At 39.1% G+C, this 23,122-nt stretch overlaps 1 protein-coding gene across 5 annotated transcripts in view; it reads right to left on the bottom strand.

Annotated features, from left to right (window-relative positions):
- Nucleotides 1-1,088: 1,088 nt before the first annotated feature.
- Nucleotides 1,089-23,122, bottom strand: part of DCLK2 (doublecortin like kinase 2) — an 81,439-nt gene continuing 59,405 nt past the window's right edge. For 2 of the 5 annotated variants that reach the window (XR_007203713.1, XR_007203714.1), the window contains 10 exons: nt 20,413-20,470; nt 17,141-17,260; nt 15,249-15,395; nt 12,905-13,038; nt 11,575-11,652; nt 9,950-10,046; nt 8,447-8,527; nt 7,567-7,683; nt 6,722-6,804; nt 3,981-4,068 (listed from right to left, as the gene is read on the bottom strand). Coding sequence is in view for 3 of the 5 variants with exons in the window: in XM_048304275.1 (XP_048160232.1) it covers nt 3,856-4,068; nt 7,567-7,683; nt 8,447-8,527; nt 9,950-10,046; nt 11,575-11,652; nt 12,905-13,038; nt 15,249-15,395; nt 17,141-17,260; nt 20,413-20,470 (1,045 nt within the window). In the remaining 2 variants the exon portion in view is untranslated. Of the gene's footprint in view, nt 4,069-5,895; nt 5,909-6,721; nt 6,805-7,566; nt 7,684-8,446; nt 8,528-9,949; nt 10,047-11,574; nt 11,653-12,904; nt 13,039-15,248; nt 15,396-17,140; nt 17,261-20,412; nt 20,471-23,122 lie in introns of all 5 variants that reach the window. The other 3 variants (XM_048304275.1, XM_048304276.1, XM_048304277.1) reach the window with 2 other exon arrangements.

Here is a 23,122-nt window from a genome sequence, read left to right as displayed (position 1 = left end):
TGGAAATGATGCTGCATTGTGTGGGAATAGACAAAAAGAGGTTCCCAAAATGTGGTACTTGCTGTTGCTAAATGGACAAAGTTTGAGATGTGATAATTTATTATTTTTTTCTTTCTTCAAGTTGTTCTAGTATTTTTCTTCCTGCTATGCGAGCTGTGAGCTGCAAAATGTTGTAGGCACAGCTCAGTCTGGTTGTGTGGTGAGACTTAGGTGCATTCAGTGATAGCAATATCCAGTAACAGAGATACGAGTTCATCCATTGCTCTCCCATTTTGCTTTTTGCCTTGCTTATCCTGTGTGCAAGGGATGCTTTTTCAAGCCTCTGTAGCTGCAAGTGTTTAGACATTCAGCATTTAAATGCTTTAGACTTCAGTGTTTTCTGTTAATTGGCAATTATCTCCCCTGTTATTTTGGGGAGAAGGGAACAGTTGATGATACTTCCCGGTGAAGCTGTGCTTTTCTGAAACCTGCACTCTAGGCTTCCTGTTTCCAAAGGAAACAAAAGCACTTAAAATTCAAATTCTCTTTGGAAAAAAAAAAAAAATTCAAGAACAGAAGCAAGAGCCTTCTAGTGGATGGCTGCTACCAGTCCCTGCCCTGGTATTTTTTTTCATAATGCTAGTTTAGTTTAAAAAGGAAACAAAAATCCTGCTCAAGAGGATTCCCCTGACAGAAAAGCTCAACTAAATACCTATTTCTGTTCATTAGACATTGAAGCTGACTGCAAGTAGGAGGGTTTAATTTGCTTGTCTTTTTTGTCATCTTAAAACCATCACTTTTACTGAATGAGCATTTTGGGTAGGTTGCTGGTTTTGTGCATTTCCAATTGCTGTTTGGATGTAGCTTGAGAGAAAGAATGAGTAAATCTGAAATATAATTTCCCATTTAAAAACTGATAGAACCAAAGATGATTGATTGATAAATACATATTTATATAAAAGTGAAGGAATCAGTAGATCTATGCTATCAAGCTGTAATAAATAGACCAGTGTCTACTGGGAGGAAGAAAGATATGAAAACCAGGATTAAATGAGATTTACTGACCTGTGTAAATATTCTTAATTAGCTGAGAATGAGTCAATACTTGATGGAAGTAACATCATCATTAAACATCATCTTTATTAATATATTTTGACAATTATTTTAAATAATTTTTGATGTTCCAGAATGGGGGCAATGGTCTGTAAGGGTAAATATTGATGGGAATCCAGTGGATGTAATGTGCTGATTTACAGTAGGAGAGGATTCAGTCCTGGGGATTTTAAATCTAGAACTGCAGGAATGGCTCCACTGGGCTACTGTGACAAGTACCCACCTTCAAAGGACCTAAAAAGACCAAGGATAATTAAAAAAATTGGGTTTTTTAGTAACTCATTTTTTAAAATGTAGGCATGGTAGCAGTAGAGCTGTCACTGTGGAGTGTTTGTAACAGTCCTTGTTGAGAAATGTGTAACTTGTTTACAGTTTCTGTAATGGTTTCTTTCCCTTTGTAACAGGAAAGAAATTGTGAACCAGAACTATTTTTGCCTTCTCCCCAGCAGCAGCTGGTGGCTCTACAATAAGAGAAGGACTAAATGAAAGTGCAGCAGGTAAGAAACCACATGTGATACTTAGGAACCTTCATTAAATGTTTTAGTGTTAACCAGCAGGTCTTTATTTTTATGTTAAAGTGTGATACCTCCTGCACCTATGCACAGACTGAACTTACGTGGAGCTATTTTAAGGCATGGAGTAGTGCTAGAATTTTGCCAAGGTCACACAAAGAGTTGAGGACTTTCTCAGCTGTGTTTTTATCTGATTTCTGGCCATATGATCATCTTTCCCAGCTGGCAGCACTCTTTTTAAATAGGCATTTTGGCACCTGCCTCTGCTTTGTCTTGTCTAAGCATGTTTAGATGTTGGTAAATCATGAGCTTAAGGACACGAAGTCAGGGTATTTGTCTTCACTTTCTTCTTCCATGAGAAAAGGCAATTGCTTAGAACTGGCAGCTGACCAGGCAAGTGATGATCCTCTCTGTTACAGATGCAAAACCAGAAACTTAACCCAGTATTCATTATTTGTTTGATGTTCCCTCTCTGCTGGTCTCTCAGTTCAGCTCTTTTAGGGGCTCCCTGTCTTTGCTGTGGAGGCTGGTTAGCCTGCTCCACCTGAAATTCCACATCCTTTCTTTGGCTGAGTCTGAGACTTGTTGCAGAAATCACCAACCACACAGGCAGCCAGCTACAGACTCTCACCAGTTTCCCTTCTGAGTAAGCTTTGTATTTCTGCACTGTACCAAAATACAAGTTATTTTACACAAAGGCTATTCCCATACTCTTCAAGTATATTGAACTTACTCCAGGGAACCCACAACAAAGTTAATTAACAAGGATTGGTTGTGGCCCAACCTTTTTATCATAGTTTACTACATGCCATGGTTTCCTACCTTTAATATTTTTTTTGCCAAGATGTTGCACATCTTTCAGCTACCATCAGTTTGCACTTTCTGATCTTTAAATGTTCTTCAAAAGGTAAAGCAACCATGTTTATTCATGTCTTTCATAGGAATCAATGAACTTTAAAACAATGCAGTTTATGGGAGTCCCGCAAATTAATTCTATTAAATTGTTTTGGTAGGCATCTAATTGTTCAGTCTCTCCAGAGGGAATAAGACAACAGTTTCACTGGCAAAATAACTGAGCTCCCAAAGAAATGAATAACATTTTGTGTTTTGGTTTTTTTTTTAATGAAGAAAGTTTATTGCAGGTCTTTCTTTTACAATTCTAGTAGAAAGTATAGCTAAGAGAAAAAATGAGCTATGACCAATTCATAAGAACGAGCAAAGAAAAAGGATTAAGCCGAATACATACTCTATTGAACTAAGCATTATGGGAAAGATAAAACCTCGTCTATTTTGTGACTGCAGATTAAGGAGAGCTGCTTCCCAATCCTGGTTTCCAGTGCCTGCACCAGGTGAATAGGGAGAGATAGCACTGACAAACCTCTGATGGCTAGTGATGGCAGCTCCTCTATCAGCTTGTCCTAGAATTAGGAGCTGCTCAGTTCATCATAGCTTAGAAAACATGCAGCAGGCTTTCCCTTCACAGGCCCAAAGTAATTTTATTTTATCTAACAGGTAGTCTGACCCTGGAGAAAGGTGTGGATGGGACAGAAAATGGCTAAAGCAAAAAGGCTTCCTTCACTCCAGTCTTTGTAACAAATATATGTCCACTGCTCATGTTTACATCCCAAGTTACTTTATTTAAATTCATATTATCTAAACACTACCCTGCCTGCAAGTCAGATAACAAACTTGATGGAGAACAACCATCCTTCCCTCTCTATCTCCAAATGTTTGTCTCATGATATTTTACAGTTAGTCCACTAAAAAAATTCTTCATGAAAATTTGCCTCTTCAAGTTTAGTAGAAACTTGGCTAAAAATAGAGGCATTGGAATAGAAGGCAAATAGAAGTTTTCTTCCCTTGACTGCCTCTCCCACTTTTCTGAGAATTCCCATCAGAAGAACAGAATGGGGCCTGCTGGTGGAGGCGAGGCCAGGTACCTGTTCCCCACCTCACTGCTCATACAAAAATATGGTTAGCTACACCATAAGTTAGTCTATTTAGAGCCCAAGGCTGTGTGAAATGGAGTTAATAATTAACACAAAGAACTTAAAAAACCACCTAGCATTGCCAGAGTCTTTCCCCTACTGCTGTTCCCAAGATGTGGTTTGCTCACCTGCTGTGAGGGAGAGGATCAGACCTGGCTGGGGCTCACCACAAGAGGTGCACACAAACTGAAAACAGTCATGGGAAATGAAGAAAACTGTGGCCAGAGTGTGGGGAGCTTCAGTTGGATTTGTGTTCCCCAGTCCTACGCACCAGGCTGATCCCCAGCAAGCTCAGGAGAAGGCAGTGTGGGGGACTGGAGTGGCTCAGGAGCAGCAGGGAGGAGGGGCTCAGACCCAGCCACACGAGGATCAGCAGCTGCAGCAGCAATTGCAGACATTTTCTCCATTCCAGCTCTACCAGAGTCCTGACAGCGCTTGCTGCAGAAAATCTGACTCTCTTTATCTAGAGCTGTGTTCTACAAACAAAACAAAACAAACCCAAGGCAAAACATGAAACAGCACTTAAATACAGCCCTGTCTTAACTTAAGGGTTAAAACAATCTACAAGACAAAGTGCATGCATTACAGCCAGGAAAAAAAAGGAGAAATAACATCAGAAATCTTTTATATAATGAATGGTATAATTTTTGTGATGCTGATTTTAGAAAATGTAAGGCAGACTTATCTTCCAGATGTATGCTTGCCATTGCAGGTTTAAAATTTTTGTCTTGCAAGTCTGATGTGGAAAAAAAGATGGTATGAGTGGTTGTGATAGAGAAGGAACTTGTCATAGTAACTATTAGCAAAATTTATGTACCTGTGTTTTTGCTCACACAAGGAATCAGATGATGCTTACTGAGAACTCAGTGATACATTTCCTGTAACAAACCACACAGTACAGAAGGGGAGGCATGGCGGACAGTGACAGATGGAAACCCAAAGCTTTTTTCTGTCTTCAAGAAAAGGGCCTGTTTTTCTGCTTAGTGTTGAGAGTAGGCAAATGACCTCTCATGTTGGCAGAAAAGCATAATTTCTGAATTCTGTACTTAAAATTTAGTTTACAGGAGAAGGGAGTGACAGGTTGGAATGAGAACTGAGAATTCCATAGTGCAGTAGGTGGCTTATCTGGAGTATGTGGTACATCTGCTGAAGACAACAATTTCCATGCCCTCTACAGGATAAATGCTAATTGTAAAGATCAGGTGCTCTGCCTTTTCCAGGGCAATTTATTTTTTTGATTGGACTTGCTTTACTAATGTGAAAATTTCTGTGTGTTTTTAGTGGAGTTTGACTAGTACACTATTCACTGAAGTATCTAATACCGAAATAATTTTCTGACACAAGTTAAATTTTGCATGGTTCATTTTTTTTTTAGATGTGCTTTATTGCATCAAAGTCATCAAGGACAGCAGAAATAAGGTACTTACCTCTTCTTTTTTTGGTGTTTTGTTTTTTTAACTCAAATTACATCACGCCTACCTGCATAGAGGTACAAGGAGAAAATTCCATAGTCCACAACTGAGTTCTCTGCTACTGCCAATCAACACTGCAAAGGGAGCATGCAAGGACAGGAGCAGCTGAACAGGGTCTGGGCTTTTGAGATTAGTGATGGTCTAAAACTCTTTTAATCAAGACACCATTGCATTTCCTTTTTTTGCTTGCTGGAAAAAGAGTTGTAAATACAGGGGTTTCTGCTATTTCAGTGGCAGATAAAGTTATTTAAAGGGGGAAGGACATGCTTTCAGTTCATGCTGACAGTGATTTTCTCCTGTGCTGTCCTCATAGCAGCAATACATTCTTACATAATGCAGTTTAGAGTTTTCTTCTTTAATTTTACTGTTGTTAAGCGAGAATGTTTTTTATTAATTTAGGACTGATTAGCTCCTGACTAGCCCTTTGATACCATAAAGGGAGTGACAATTGGAATTTTTTTTTAAAATAGAAACAGTGTTTAATTCAGTGGTTTTGTTCTTTGCGTCTGTCTTCAAAGGGTTCTCATCTTTTTCTAGCTGTTTTTAGGTACAGTAAGATATACACATGCACAAAATTACCTCCAGGAGAATACACCAAGACGTGTCTGAGGAAGTAAATAATTGTTGTATTGGCATTTGCTTTGCCTATTTTAGATATGTATCATTCAAGACAGAACACCTTAAGTGCTTAAAAGATATTCCTTTGCTGGTTTAATGTGGCTGTACAGCTTTTTCCACTTCAGACTGGCTTAGTTATTTCTCCTTTCTTGTTACAAATGGAGACTATGTATTTTTTGTGCAGCAGAACAAAGCATCGCAGTTAGTACGTACCATTGCCTTGGACCTACTCAGAGGGAAGCAATGCAGGCATTGGGAAAGGAGGAAAAAGGAAGGAAGCAAGGGACAGAAACTAGACTTACTTTAAGCAGAACTAACACAATTGCAACAAATTTAGATTTACAGAACATTTTTTTAATTGAAAAAAAAATCAGTCATGAATTAAGAGCAACATGCTTTTGGGGGCAGCAGGAGCCTCCTGTGCAAGGACACTGAACTGGGAATGTGCAGTTTTACTTATCTGCCACAGGATGGTGTTATCTGCATGGGCTGGGTGACAGTGTTGGAATGAGGTGATGCTAAAGGGGGCTCCACTGAATGTGCAGGTGGACTGAGAGAGCAATGCACTGCAATACACGAGAGTTACAAAGTGTGCTTGTCTGAAGCTGAATGTTGGTAAGCAATGACTGCTGGAGCAAGTGAAGAACTTCTGAACACAAAGGTAACTAAATTTCAAAGCTCAAGATAAACCAGGGCAAGAATAACAAATCAGGGGCTTAACCCTTATTAGATCACAGTGTTTTGAACAAGGTTTGACTTTTCCTTTCAGCATTAACTGGGAGCTGCATTCAGCAATAAATAATTAGGTATTTATATCCTTCCATACCTGTTATAAGGAAATAAAGCAGGAAAAGGTAAAATGAGGTGAACTTTCCTGGCTGAAGGAGTGTCAGTAGCTAACAGAAAAAACCCACGCCAATAAGAAGCCAGAAGCTATGCTGTGTCAGAGATCTGAGACAGGCTTAAGTGGCATGCAAGTTGGAGAGGGGCTGAGAGTTAGAATTAAAATTGCTCTTATTACATATAGTGCATTTTATACCAGTTTTCAGCTTCAGGCTTATCCATAGTCTCAACAGTATAAAGAATGAAGCTCTGAAGTCCCTCTCAAACTGTCAAGTCAAACTGTCAAATGAAATGTAGACAAGAGCATGAACCTGAAATCCACTTTCCGACTTATTTTTATGTTATCACTTTCCCTACATTTAAATTTTTTGCCTATTTAACTCACATAAATGTATTTACAAAGACATAGACATAGGCAGAAACATTTTATTTCAATTTACTGACTCTCAGATGATTAAAACAATTCTTTGTTAACATAAGTGGGCTGGGCTTTGAGAGTGATTAATAATAATGGGAGGGTGAGGGTGGAAATCCCTGTTATGTTATTTTCTTTAAGTTACTGAAGATACTCTCGGTGTGCAGTGTCTATCCTTGCATCAGACAAGGACGGGCCACAGTGAGATCAGAAAGAAAGAAGTTTCTGAAATGGAGCCAAGATCAAACAATACTTGGTCACGCACAGAGGAAAAGCCTACTTAACTAACGAAGTGGGCTGTATGATTTAAAAAAAAAAAAAAAAAATCACAGTTTTTATAAAGAAAGATTTCAAATTGTTAATAAACTTCATTTTAACATACACCTAACTTAGTATTCACAGGTTTCTGTTTGAAAGCTGGTTTTTATCTCAGGTGGCACACTGTGATAGACTTGGTTGCTCTCAAGCAATGATAAGACAATCCACATTATCCAGCAATAAAGACTAGAATTAGAGACTATTCTAGTTTTGGGTTTGCTATTCTTGCACCACACATGCTCATAGAGCACTGTTAGGAAAATATGCAAAGTATACTATCAATGTATAAAAATGTTCATTTCTCTTACCATGATGACAGAAACCCCAGCAGATGTGTTATTTTGCTTGGGTAGGGTGTTATTAAAGTGCTGCTTCAGTTTACCTGTTACTTCAGCTTGCATATTATTCTCCTGGGAAGCATCATCCTGTAGAAGAAGGAACACAGTATTCCAGTTAGGAAAAAAACCAAGTTTTTCTTCATCATCATCAGGTACTTTCTGCTTTTTAATGCATAGTAAATATTCAGATAGGCACTTCAACACTCTGCTACATGAGAGATAATTCCAGAGGAAGGGAACAGAGCAATCACTCACTCTTTTATGAATGACCTTCTATTACTTAAAATGACATGTGGCACTTCTAATGCATTGATTTGTCCCACAATTATAAGCTGCAGGTTTGATTCAAGCAAGTTAAAAATAACATGCTTGAAATAGTGTTAAGAATAAAAAGCCAACTTGTCACTTGGATTTCTTTCAAATCACCACTTTAAATGGCCCATCATGTCCTAAGTCTGGAAGTGTTATAAAGTACCATAAATATGTTTTAGAGGAGCTGTTATCCATAGATACACTTGTTAATAGTTGTCTTCTCTTGTGTCAGGGAACTCCACAGATCATATTCAGTCTGTCTTTTAAAACATGCCTGAAAATAAGCATTGACTGTGTCCATGTAAACCTAGTACTTATTAATAATTAATTGATTTTAAATCAATAAGCAGTGCACTTTGGTGTTCCCCTTTGCTGCTGCCTGAAGAGATGGAGGACTTGACAGGCATCAGCTTAGTGTCTATGGTAAATTAGGTGTTACATTTGCTAATTGTACTGCTGCTTCTGAACACTACAAGTTAATGGTTAGATTTACAGGTTTAATGTCAAATTAGAGACAAGTGAAATGTGATTTACTTACTGACACCCAGGGATGGCTTAGGATCTGTGCTGCTGTGTACCGGGCTTCAGCATTCACATGTAGCATCAGGCTAATTAACTCCTTCATTGAAAAAGAAAGAAAAAGAAGAGTGGGAAAGGATATTGAAACTGAAAATACTGTTGTGCCAAGTATGGTGCAACCCCAGCTGATACCAGAACCAGTGATACCAGTGTGATGTGAATGGAACAAAATATTTGCTCTTTAGGATTAAGAGTCTGCCAGGCAGCATATTTCAGATCAACCTCCTCATTGTACTCATGTTGCACTGAGCCTTTTGAAACCAAATGAAAAAGAAATGTTAAAAAAATCAGCTCTAATGTTCCACTTTGTTCTCTATATATTCATTCTGATGCCCAGAACAAACACAGACCTGGGAGAGATGAGATCCTCTCTGGTCAGTGCACATGCACACAGTAACATTACATAAAAAACACAAATCAGAGACAAGAATCTGCATCTGAAAGGCAAGAAACTATGAAATTATTTGAAAACTGTTCTCTTCTGTGTTGCTCCAGAAGAATAAAAGACACTGAGCCAAGCCCTCTCTCCACCCTCACCCCCCCCAAAAAAATCTTTTATAGCCTCCAAATTATCAGTCTTCATACTCTCATCAAGATTATTTCAAGGAGACTGTCCATTGCTTCACTTTTGGGAAATGGCTTCTTCAGGCAGATAATAACATACCTAACTGAGAGGTTTCCCAACCAGCCAAGTTATTTAGTCTGTGGAAATCTGAAATGAGAGATCCCAAGCCTGAGGACTTTGTTTGTTCAGAATGCATATCTGGAAATGTGTGAGGTGACTGGGGCTTGGGAAATGGATAAACACCCATTGGGAAATGCAGAAAAATACATAAAAAATTCAACTTCTCATTGGCTGGATAAACAAACCATCTCCACTTGCTAGTGAGTCCTCAGATATTATTCAGAGCACTTTAGTGAATTAACCTGAGAAGTGGGGCTTACAACTTGGAACCTTTGTCCTACAGGCACAATCATTTTAAACAAAACTGCAATGACCACACAAGAATTGCTGGCAATGGCAATTAGCAATGGCTGCACCTCTTGAAAAGCGCTCATAACTGCCTCAAAAAAATAGGAAGAAATGCTAACTGCGTCCAGTCCACAGAGCAATAATTTTTCTTTTTTAAAGAGTGATAGGAGGGAAAAATTCAGAGACACATTTATTTTGCAGCTGAAGCACTGAACATGCTGTGAAGTGCATCATGAAGTGAACTGAGTATTATGTGGTGTTCCCTGAATGGAGTTGGCATTTTGCTACCCTTGCTCAGACAGAACATGACAGCCTGAAACACCTGAGCTTTCATCAAGCATTGTTCAGCTAAACCAACTAAAAAGGCACAGCAGCTGGGGCACTGGGGAAGAGGCTGCTCTGGATCTTCCAGGCTGCCTTCCCAACTGAGCACAGGCTGCACGGGGGCTTGTCAGAAATGCTGTTTCAGGTTGGAAAAAATATCAGTACCTTTGCTGAATCAGTGATGTTATCCCAGTAGGGAGAGGGAAATTCCAGCTTCCCAACAAGTATCTGATCAAAGAGGTCTTCCTGAAGGTTGTTTTCACTGTAAAACAGCAGTAACAAAAAACACCCTGAGATGGAAGCCAATTTGTCATGGGAATTTTAACTTGATTTGGGGATGGAACAGAAATTGTGTTGATAATTACTAGAGATGAGTAATTTGCAAGTTTACACAGTGAGAGCTCTTCTGAGCTGTTTGTCATAGCTACTCTGTCAGAAGTGATGACAACAGAAAAGCCAACACACTGAGGTAACTTTTCCACTGGAATAGGGACTGCGTAGTTAGCACACAGGAAAGGGGAACAGGAAAGGGGATTGAAAAGTCGGTCACTTGCCAGCCCAGTTCTAAAGGACCTGCTACAGAAAACACGTGGTAGAGGGAAGAAGTGTAGTGAAATGAGCCTCATCTTTGAAACTATCAAAACAGAAGAATTTTCAAAATCCAAGGAGGACATATGGAAAACACAGGATACATTTAATGTAGTCAGTACTGGCAGGCTGCTGAAAAGGAAAGGATAAGCACTTTTGTATCCAAAACCTAGTATCATGAGTATTCACAGATTAATGGGAATGGGATTTTTGTTTTTCAACTTCTTTCAACTGGCCATAGTCAGAGTGAACATCCACTCAACCTATTTCTGTAAAGAACAATTTAGCTCGAGGTGGGTTGGAAATAAATATCTATTAACCTCAGTAATCACCTGGTTCTAGTAGCATCATATAGACATTCTCTGTGCCCTACCCCCAAACTCTAATCAAAGAATCCATTTGCTTGTCTAATTATCTTTCAAAACAGATTTTCAGCTTTAAACATGAACTAACAACATGAAAAACCCAAATACGTGAACTAATGTTTTTCCATCAATAATATTTATATTGTAATTCTTTGCAAAATATTTTCGTTCAGTCTGATGATTTAGTTAAAACCTAAGTATTTTGTTATAAAAATGAACAAACAGGCCCTGCATTAGTAATTTATATGTTAGGAGGAGAATTCCCTATTAAAATGTGCCAATTCCTTCTCATTCTCTGGCAAAAAAAAGAAACCATTTGATTTGCAGTAGAACACATACACGGTGTGACCGTGAGTACCAAAAGTGATGTTTGCAAACCCCACCGCTCGTTTGACGCTTCTCAAAAGGACGAATAAGGTTAAAAAGGCAGGATAAGGACATTTTCCCCCTCTCCCGGTTTACCACCGCCCAGCCTTTTCCCCTGCTCTCCGGGAGCTGCCGCGTCCCGACGCCAACGGCAGAGGGCAGCGCGTGCCCGTGGATCGCGGAGCTGCGATGCGCGTGGAGACAAAAGGAAAAGCGGCTCTGCCCTCACACCCCCCGCATGGCACCAAAGCAGCTGCCCCCCTAGAAAAATAAATGAATAAATTGATCCCAAAAACTAAAATGAGGGACGAGTAAAAACCGCTTAAAGAAATGAACAAAACTGTGAGGAAAACGTGTCCATCTAATCCACCTTTTTTCCTCCTCCAGGGATGATGCCTCCTTCAGGGAGAAAGGTCAGACTTGCTCTGAAGGAACTTGATTGGTTTTGCTGGTTTTCCCTTTGCCACTCACCTGCGAAAAGGTGGGAATCCACATAACAGGATGTAGGTGATCACACCTGCAGCCCAAATATCCACCTTTAGGCCATACCTGAGAAAACAAGGCTGTGTTACTTGTGCTGAATTAACAACAAAAAGTCATTCCAATCAAAAATAAGTGACACTGACAGGATTATGTGAGAATCTGTGCTGAGTTACCTGCTGCTGATGTGGTAATGTATTTTATAACTGAGCATCTTTTTCTTCACACCATTACAGTCTTTAGGAAACCATGATTCTATAATTTATTTTTTTTTTCCTCAACCATAAGCCTCAAGGCTCTCCAGGGTCTTCTGAATATACTCAAATCCAAGTCAGTATCCAGGTTTCCCAATCCAGAATTATTAATGATAAAAGACAAGGATGTGCCTTCTCAATCCCTACAGTGAAGTAACTATCTCTAAGGTTATCATGTGTTGCTAAGCAACTAGACACACCAATTCTCTAGCCTCTCCAGTGAGTAACACAGGGAAAAAGAACTGCCCTTTTCTTTTAAAGCACAGAAATTAAAACACTGGAGGTCAGAAAGAGGTCTTTTCCCCTATTCAATGGATTCAGTTTGTCAAAATCTCAAACACACAGATGAGGTGCCCTTTGACACCGGAGCTCACTGCAGCTGTGAAATGTTTCTCAATGCGACAAATGCACTGAACAAGGAGTGGAACAACACAACAAAACCTCCCCCCATCAGGAAATTCAGAGTGTTCACAGCCATGGCAAGAGTCAGCTAGAGCATGGAATGGAGCTCTAGTAAGTGTAAAAGGAGAGAGGACTTGTGAAAATCTACCATTTGTGAAAACCTACCATTTTACACAACGACCTGTTAAATACAGAATAATGGGCTTGTTCAATTATTATCAAAGAGGATGTTTCACCCAAACAGGGTCACTTGAATCAATGTGATCTAATTAGAGCTGCCCAGAGAACAGGTGACCTCTGGAGCCTCTTCCAATATAAATTATTCCATTTCTAATGCAAACACTGTGTTTTGCCTGTCTGTTCTTCCCCAAGCAGCTGTCACAGGTGGTACAATGGGCTCTGGATGCTGAGGTTAGGCAGGGAGCACAAACAAATGGACCAGAGCTGCACCAGAGCTGGTCCTGGGGAGGTGGGAGAGGAGGCAAAGGTGAATTCTGGGAGCAGGGAGAACAAGGCTACTGGCCTCTTGGAGGAACTGGGAGTGGTGCCCACGGGTGGTTTGGTTACAAACAATGGAAGGCCAGCCCATTGGAGCATTGAGATCTTACAGCAGTCAGGAGCTGCCTGCCAAAAATGAGTGGTTACAAGGCCCGTGTCATGCTCACCCTGTCTCTGCAATGATTTCTGGAGCCACATAGGTGGGTGTCCCACAGACAGTGTACAAAGGGCCTTCGACCACTGTCGCCAGTCCGAAGTCTCCAAGCTTCAAAGACTTGGTTCCATCCGAATATTCACAGACCTAGAATCAGGGAAATTAACACAGAATGAGGACAAGAACATCTACATTTTTATATCCTCTAATTTCTTCAGAAAATCATCATCGCCACACCAAGAAGATGGGAAAAAGGAATTTCCACAGCCCTGGAGGGAAAGAAAAGTGCTATTCCCATTGATTGCAGCTGGAGCAAGTGTTCAATGGAGCTGTCTGCCAGCTATGTAGGTCAGACCATGACACAGCCTTGAGCAACTAGAGGGGGAAAAGAAAAGCCAATCCTTGAATGTTGAGAAGTTTTAAATATATTCAGTAAAATATAATACTCCACTTTCATTTGACTGGGACCTAGAGTTTAAAATGGGACTGGCAGCTACAATCAGATTTGTTTAACATCTTGTTAACTTAGCATAAATCTAGTCAGCATACTCGGTCTTTCATCAGCAAATGTCTTCCCTGTGCTTGGTCTGAGCAAGTTCAGTTTAGGTTTCTGTGCAGACCAACTGCACCTTACCAAAAGGCCCATAAATAACCTCGCACTGAGCCTAGCACTGAGTCATTTTATTGATGAAAGAAGCTGAATTTCGATAGAAAGAAAAGTGGTATACAAGCATGATAGCAGGAGTAAATCACACCAGACCAACACAAAGGAAACATCCTCCTAATAAATTAATCTCTTTCACTCTTAAAGTAAAATGTTCATATTAACATGATTTCAAAGGCATCTAGTTTCTGGAATGGAGCACCCCATAATCTCCAGAATGGCTGAATTTATTTGCCTTCCTCAAACAACTGAGCACTGCAATATCTTTCTTCATTCCCCTGTGTAATTCATATCAGTAATGGAAACACTTGTTCTCCTTTTTAAACACCCTCATATCAGCTATTACTCTTAGGGTTTGCATTTTTTAAATGCATGACTACCAAAGGGAATGTAATTCCCATCCAGACAGGCTGGATGACCCTGTGCAAAAATCCTAACTACTTATAATAACAGGTAGCAGTTGATAGGAATTATTTGCATTTGCATTCAATACCAGGATGTTATCTCAACATTCTGCCGCTGTCAATCACAGTGAGTAAGATTTGCATCTGTTGAGTAATCTCTTTAGGCTTTCTAGGCAGAAAGGGCATTTGTGCCTATTTATAACTGATTCAATCACTAATGAGAACTTAAAATTTCTTTGGACTGTCTGTGTTTGGAGATGCACTAATAATATGTGAGACTTCCACCTTCATTTTCTCTCCCAAGTGCCATGTTGCTGTGACTACATTTTCCAGGAGAAGCCTCTCCCCCTTACTTTTTGCTAAACAATCTAATTTATTTGAGGGTTTATTTAAATTGCTAAACACTGTCAGTGGAATTACTGGAGAGAGAATTGTCTGTTAATTAGGAAATATTTTCAGCTTGTAGCCCTGTCCTTGTAATAGTTCAAAATAAGCCATGACTCCTGCTCTCGATGCAAACTCATTAAACAGGACTGACAAAACACCACAAAAGACTTTAAGAAATGCCTCAAGCAGGGGAGATTATGGCCCTGTTCATGCAGTGCATAACACTTAATATCCAATATGTAATGAACAAGTGTAACCTCTGCATATAAGGGGGACAGCACGTGCTGATCCCATTCTGTGCACAGAATGGGAACAACGCCCTCTGTGGACTGGGCCATAAGTAGTTCCCAAAGCAGACTTCATGGGAATTCTTTTCAGCACAGTTATTTTATGTCTCTGCCGAAAGAAAAAGCAGTCAGTTGCCTAGGAAAAGAATAAAGCTATGTACAGGTTTAATTCCCAGCCAGAACACTGGTAAATCATCAGAAAGATGATCCTACTATGACAGTGAAAGGAAAAAACCACTGGCTTCAGATGGTAACCATAGGATTGTTCAAAGAAATGGAAGAAATGGCACTCAGCCCACCTTTCTCCCACTTGCAAACTGATAAATAATTCATTGACATAGCTTTAAAAGTCATTGTTTTGTGAGAGAATACTCCTGCTTATCCAAAAAGCAGCCAATCAAAATGTAAATAAAGATAGGTCTAAGGACAGGCTTGAGCCGCAGCTCTCCTGCATTAAGGTGATTGCTATACCATGGCAAAAGATTTACTTCACACATACTCACTCTAAATTAATATGCCTGCTGTTCTCTGCTGTGCTCCTTGACATTTATACACAAGCATTTGCATTAATGAGAACAAAGTAAGGGAAAATACTGGAAAATAAATGGGACGTACCAGAAGATTTTCTGGCTTGATGTCTCTGTGCACAATGTTGAGACCATGAAGATATTTGAGAGCACTGGCTAAATTGTAGACCATGGCACTCCCATCTCTCTCTGTGTATTTTGTAGATGAAGTAATGGCATCAAATAGGTCTCCTCCCTATGTAATGGAAAGGAAAAAGATCACTGTTTAAAAAATAATTAAGATGGTATTTAATTTAAAAAACCCACAAGCTAAACAAACATGTAAAATCTTCCTTCACAAAAGACATGCTCTAATTCCTGTTAAATAGCAAAAAAAATTATTTTGCAGAAAGATGATCTTGTCATCTTGTCAAGATACTAGACTGGGACTTGGGTCTTAACTGTACGCCAGGCTTCTGGTGCCTGAGCTTGGGCAAATCACGGATTTTTTTTTCTATTGATCCTCCTACTTTGACCACTCATATTACCTACAGGTAGGGGCATACAGCTTCCCTTTCCTTCATCTTATCAGTATAATACCTTTATCATAGTGAAAAACAGCCCTGATTTTGAGTAAAGTCTAAAATAAATTAGCCCAATAAAAAAAAAACCACAAAAACAAAACTAACAAATATTCAGCAAATTCAAATTTCTGCAGATATTGCAAGAAATACCAAATAAACATAGCTGAAGAGGACAAAAAAGATAAGCCCATTCCAACATAAAAGAATCCACTGATTGAGATACATCAAAGTACAGAACCTCCAGCTGATTTCTGAATGTGTCAGGCTCTGTTTACAGATGCCGTATTCCTCTGGGAATACACAACAACGTGTGAGTGAGTTACTGATGCGGCATTTTCAGTCATTGCAACAAATTTCATGTGGGTGTCTCCATGATGGTTTCCCTGGATACATCTGTAGGAGTGATCTGTCTGAGCTGTGGGTGGCATTCCAAGCATTTCCATGCACACCGAAGAAAAGCAGCAATTCAGGAAATACAGGCCAAGATGGTGGTGAATTAAAACATTAAAAATACTGTCTTGAAACCCCAAAAAGCCTATGGGATATAAAAATAACTTCTAGAAAGGAGGAAAGATGAGTAGGCTACACAAATTATGAATTCAACAACTACACACTTTCTGTAGAGGTTTCCCAGTCTGGCAACCATTCTAAAGGGGACTCCTGAATCCGTAACAGTTCTTCAGTCAGAAATAAAAAGTGCTGCTCAAAAAATGAGCAGTGCTGCTTCTGCTGTATGTTATTTGTATCTGACATTTCAGTCAAGCTGATGTGCAGTGTTGCTGTGCATGTTCAGAACTCAGACAAGAGAATGCATGACTAGAACTTGATGCTACTCGTGTATCTGGCTCACAAGGTGACAGCAAAATGAGTATTTGTGTTTTCTCTGTACGTGTACAACAGCAGCATCTGTTCTCTGGTGATTTATATCTGTTTGATATAAGCAAAACAGGTGAGATCTTTTGAATTTTGGTTTTCCAGGATAAAAATTGCTTGAGTTTAAACTATTTGTCTTATCTATTCAATAAATTAATTACAGAGAGCTCATTTCTTTAAATCAAATTATTAAATAATGAGAATAGTGAAATAAATGCAGGTATTCTGTTAGTAAACGCATATCACTATCACCCCTGCATATTGTAGGCATGACAAAAAAAACCCACTATCCACTTCTGTCTAGACTGTACACATTGTAAAATTACTTCAAATCTTATGTTAATAGTCAAATTACAGCTGAAGAGAGAGAAATCCCATTAATATAATTGCTTGAAGGGTGTATTTTTATGATTTAAAAATGCAGTTTACCACTGAAACCCTGTATGATTATGTCTCTCAAGATCTTAGTGTTCCTAGATACTGCTCAGACTTCACACCAACACAGAGAACTCAGAAAAGACAAATAAAGCCCCCTGAGCCCTACCTTGACCAGCTCCATCACCAGGTAGAGCTCTGTGGGGGTGTCCATCTCCTCTATGAGCATGATGATGTTTGGATGCTTCACTCGGCGCAGAATAGACACTTCATTTTCAATCAGGTGCTCCTGTTCAGAAGAGGATGGAAGTTTATCTGAAACAGGAACTTGCCAATTCACTTTTCCTATCACTTGATCAGTGACCACCCTTTTTGCTGATTAATTTATATAGCAGGTGGTTATTCTCAGTTGCTAGGTCTTAACTTGTATTTCATCACTGACCACATTTAATTTAAAATATAATTCACACATGTAATGAACGGGGCATCTCCGAAAAAGACCCCAGAACATGACAGCAGTTCAGAAAATGCAGGTTATATTCTTATGTGGGTATTATGAGGTGAAATTAAGTTCAGAACCTTTCTGCCCCCAAGCTGGATCTTTGCAACCTGTCACCCCTCATCAATAGTTAACATGTTCTTGATCCCCTCCAGCCTTCACCTCTCATTTAGTGTAGGTTACTCAAGGACAGATTACCTAGGATTTATATCCAAGGACTTTATTTTTTAAAAATTTGTAGAATATATTAAAGAAAAAAAATATTCTGAGTGCTTTGGTTATGGATTTTGGTTCATTTTATATGTCTGTTCAAGGTTTACAATCTGCAAAATGTGTAATAGTTCAGTTAAATTGTTGTGACTCCAACAGCTTAACAGCACACAGACTGAGTTTAATTTCCCCTTCCCTGTGCTTCTGAGGAAGTTATGGCTTTTGAGAGCAAATTAGTTTCAAATGTCTTGTTTTCTAGAACATTTTAACACTGGAGAGCAAAAAAAAAATTATGTATCCCTTTTATGTGAAGAATGATTTTAGTTTTCCTTTATAAATATTGGAATACAGATATTGTATTTAGGTTCTCTGCAAAATAAGCAACAATGGGTTGCTTATTATATCAAACACGGGTATCCTTCCACCCTGGCAGGTAACAAATCATGTCACTGGACTGGGAACTTATCCATGTCAAATGCACTGATAAGGAGCATGCACTTCATGCATTTGTGAGCAGAGCATTAGGGGGAGACGTGATCCACTGTGCGTAGTCAGTGACTGGAGATCTTACATCACTTCACCTTCTTTTTCCAGGGTTATTTACAGATGCATTGTGCTTTTGCCAAAGCTTTCTGTGGCTACATAGCTCAGAACCCACATGCCACACGTGCATCTCATTTGGTGAGAGAACGGTGCGGCACACACGGGTTAAACATCACACCTTTCAAATTCACTTTGAAAGAGCAGCAATTGTCACTCTGAACAAACATATGCCTGCTCCAAGCAAAGTGCTCTGGAGAAAAAACAAAACAGACAAACAGGAAGCAATTCTGTTAAACACAATGCTGAATCTCATCACCAGACAGACGTGAATAGCCACAGCATACTAAGCCTTAGGGATGGAAGCCTGGAAATTCAAAACTAACATTGAGAGTCCAAGCAAAAACTAGAATCTTTAGCTTTTTTCAACCTAAAGTACAGCTAACATATTCAATTTATTACACCCATTAATTACAACTAAGGCACAATGGCTTTATCTGTGCTTTCTTTGTTTCACTTGACTAAATTGTTAACTGCTTTAAATAAGGCTCAGGCATAAGTAATACTTAAACAATATTGTTTTAAAAGGCTCCAAAATATTGTTCAGCTACTGTTTAAAAATCTGCCCTCAAAAAATGCTGAGTTATATGTAGTTAGTTATTTCCAACCAACCCATTGTCTTGCTACGTTTTGCCATGTAAAAAAATAATAAGTCCAAAACTCATTATGGTGTTCTCCTGGATAGTGCAATGAATGCTTCAGTCTACATTAACATGATTTATTTACAGAGACATTATTATGTAAGTAGCATTTAAGCCACTTGTGGAAAACAGTCAATTGGATTCGAATTTTCAAACATCCAAGATCAAGGAGCAGTGAGCAACGCTTAAATCATCTGAATTTGGCTGGATGGGTGGTTTTCTGGTGGGCTGGAGTGAGGAAGGAATACACTGCAACAAAATTTAATTATTTCCTTTGTTGGAATTCTTTCAGGATGGTTCTGCCACTCCCCTAAGACGTATAAACATCTTCCCAACAGTCTCCAGCTGTGCAGATACATGTCCTTTTAAAACAGGCAACTATGCATCCATAGGGTTGATTTTTTTTTAATGTATGTTTTAAAGCAAGGAGAATGATAAATAGAAAATTCCTCTAAACTCTACTGTGTAAAATACATTATCTGTCTCTAGACCATTCCAATTCATGATGCCTAAGCAGCTAACTCAGACAAGTAATGAAAACCATCTAAAGTTGCAAGCTGTACACATCATCCAAAAATTTTGTTTGCAGCGAAACACACTGGGTCGCCCTTTCCACAGCTGAAGAAATTGCAACATTTTAATCTCAGAAAGGCAATCCTAGCACTTGTTCTTGTGGCTGCACATTTTTATGACTCTTTTCCACGTTTTCTAAATAAACCTGAAGAATACAAGGTAAAATGAAACCCTCATCTCCTAGCACCTAATACATGGTTTAAAATCTGCACAGATAAAATGATTCTGTCTGAAGACCTCTACTAATAGAAGTCATCACAGCATCACACAGCTCCTTACTACACAAAGAGAGTAGGCAGTTTTTCTCCCTTTTAAAAAATATCTATTCTCAGGAAGCATGAAGGGAAAGAAGAGGTCTGATACTCTCAGATATTTGTTTTCATTATGAGATGCTGTTCTGCTGAAGAGACAATTTTTTGACTTTTTTGTTTAAAGTTTGAATTAAAAAGAAAGTTTTTGGAACACAAGAGATCTTTGTTATTACAGGAAGGTGATACTACATAAAGAAATGGTTGTGAAAATTTATTTTCAAACCCATGTTCTGCTTATAAAAGGAGCACATTCAGCCATAAAAAGAGAAAAATAAGAGGCAGAGTGGGATGAGTATTACATAAATAAACATATAGCTGCAAATTTCCTCACTCACATTTTACACATCAAAATCATCCAATATATTTTGGACGCATATTAGCATTTTTTTTTGTCAGTCCAATAAAATAGACAACAATTAGTTTGTTTTTTCTCTATTATTTAGTAGACTAACACTCACTGCTTTTATTATTTGCTTCTTGGATACATTATCATCTTGTTAAAGAGATACTCTGAAAATAGTCAGAAAACCCAAACACACCCACCATTTATGACTAACGAGCAGCTGCTAGTGCTGCTTCTGTACACATGCAAATTGTTGTACACTACCTTCCCACAGCACTTGGCCTTGTCTATGATCTTCAGGGCAAACTCCTTTCCTGTGGATCTAAGCAAGAAAAGCACAAAAGCCATTAATTAGAAAAATTGTGGCATTTTCTGTGAATACACCATCATAACACCGTGCTGTGGCCCATGGAGGTTGCTGACGGAAAATTCACAGAGCAGACCTGGGTTTTGTTTTTGTTTCCTCAGCAGCATTTGTTCCTGCTGTTTCCCTGACTACCACAGCCCAGCTCCCTTGGTGTATTAATCCCAGGATCCAGCTGCAATTTCTTCTTTGTGACCTGGCACAACTCTGCCACTTCTTTAAGGCAACATGCAAAATTTGCCTTCAGCCTTCCACTTAGCTGTGTTCAATTGTTGGGCTTTGAAGATAAAATCACACACATACATGTGTGAAGATTGATACCCTAGTAGAGAAATTCAACAGGATTCAACAGAGTTAAAATCCCATAGTTCATTACAGCTAGTTAAAAATCCTGTAGAATTTATTAGGTGCCGATTTTGAGCTTTGGTATATTATTTTTTCTTTCAGTATTTTGTGGAATTCTACAGCAGTCATCTAAAGTCCCATGACATTTAACAGGGTGGGTCATATACAAAATAAAAAAGGATTACTGTTTTCAGCAAATACTCTCACAGAAAGGAGCTCTTGTTTGTCTTTCATCCCTTTAAGCAATAAAAATCTCCATTTCTCCAGAAGGGGGGAAAATGAGAGGAAAAAAAAGAAACACAATGTAATTTTTTTTAAACAAAGAAGAAACTACAACTTATATTAGTGATGAATTAAAAATCCCATGAAAATGCTGTAAGACCAAGTTACTGCTATTTTGTATTGTGCCTATAGACTCCAGTGTGCATCAGAAAAGCACTGGAAAACAGGATGTAGATACAAAAGCAAAAGTCAGGTATGTTTTTAAACTTCCAGGGTGATTTTCACTGTGCTTTTGGCGTTAGATACAACTGGTCAAAACCAGCACCTTACAGAAAAAAGAACGGAATTAACACATAACATTCCATTTATGCATTATTGAAAAAATGCAGGCAAGAATCTCTGCCCTGGAAGTGCAGCTGTATCTGCGAGGTTGTCATAGTTACAACCTGATCTGGTCCTTAGATAGAAGCCCTTATCTAAATGGTATCTGTGAAATGCCACCCTCTCATGTTACAGACCTGATATAAGATCTGCTATGAATACAGTGTGGAAATCAAAAATCACAATTTGTACCTTACACCACAAATTATATCAGAAAGCCTGCAAACAATTAACCAGCAACACCCCTTAGCAAACATTCAGCACTTGTGCTGGGAGCAAGAGGAGTTAACACTCACAAAGCCAATTCATCCAACAACTTCCAATCCCTCTTGGAAATTACCTCTACCACAGCACCCAAGAAAGAAAGGTGGATATAATGCACGCCATTTGTGTGCTAATATCACTGCACATCATACACCAGCACTGTCTGACAGGTCTCTGGGGTTCTTCTCTCGAGCTGTCAGTGCCCATCTGTTGACTCATGTCTTTACATACAGACACCCAGGCACAAAAAAGACCACCTTATTCTTTTTGTAGAACATCACAGCTGGTAGCTGTGTAATAGGATCCTGGCTCCACAGCTAAGGCTTCTTAGCACAACACTGTTAGAAATTACGTATAATTAATAGGAATTAAAAGAGAAGCATTTACGGTTGGCATTTCCTCTTTCATCATTATTATTAGCAACTGTTGTTGTATACTTATTTTACTAAAATTAATTTAATCATGTTCCACTAAAGATTTGATCACATAAAAAACTAGATATTGAAGATTAACTGTGCCTTTTAAAAATTTTTATAATTGGAGGGTTGTTTTTCTGGTCCAGTTTCCTCATTCCGAAAAGCACAGATGACATTCAGTGATTTAGGAGCCCTTGTCCCATTTCCAGTGGGACTTAAGTGATTTCCAAAATGCACAGATGATATTTCTGAAAATAAATATGTTATCTTGTGTTTTTAATCTGCTATCTTTCATGAAAGCCTCTGGGTGAGGATAAGGGCAGTGGAAAACGCAGGAGATGGTGTAGAGGGCATCTACTACTGCATCACCTGGTTGGGATGTAAGCACTGATGAATTTCTCTGTGGGTAATGATGAGAAGTTACTGGATCAGTAGCCCTTGTTCTTGTGGGAGATATCAATTTTTCCAAACATTAAGTGGCAGAAAACCAGCTTGGCTGAGCAGGGAACTGCTTGTGGTGCTCAAGAGTATCTTTGGAAGAAAGGTGGGGCTTTGCAGCAAGATTACAGAGCTGAGGTTTGTGCATGCAGGGAGAAGACAGGAAAGGCCAAAGCCCCATTAGAGCTGGAACTGGCCAGTGTTGATTCACATGACAAAGCTTTTTAAGGTATGTCAAGAGCAAAGGGAGCGCTAAAGAAAACATTAGAACTTGCTGAAGACTGTCACCCGACTAACAGAGATTAAGATAAAGCAGAGGCACAGAATGCTTTTTTTGTTTGCCTCAGTCTTTAGTGCTACTGATAGATGTTGGGCTGCCCAGTCTCCTGAGGCAGAGGACTGCAAGGGTGGGAGCAGTGGCCTTCCATGTGCTGACACTGCATTTCCAAGGGCATGAGGGAAGACCCAGGGAACTACAGACCTGTTAATCTAACCTCAGCTCTCAGTTCCATTCAGAATTATCTTTCTTTCAATTTAACTAAAA

Source organism: Corvus hawaiiensis, chromosome 5 (genome assembly GCF_020740725.1).
Source record: "Corvus hawaiiensis isolate bCorHaw1 chromosome 5, bCorHaw1.pri.cur, whole genome shotgun sequence".
Taxonomy (NCBI): domain Eukaryota; kingdom Metazoa; phylum Chordata; class Aves; order Passeriformes; family Corvidae; genus Corvus; species Corvus hawaiiensis.
This window is presented reverse-complemented; position numbering and strand designations above follow the sequence as displayed.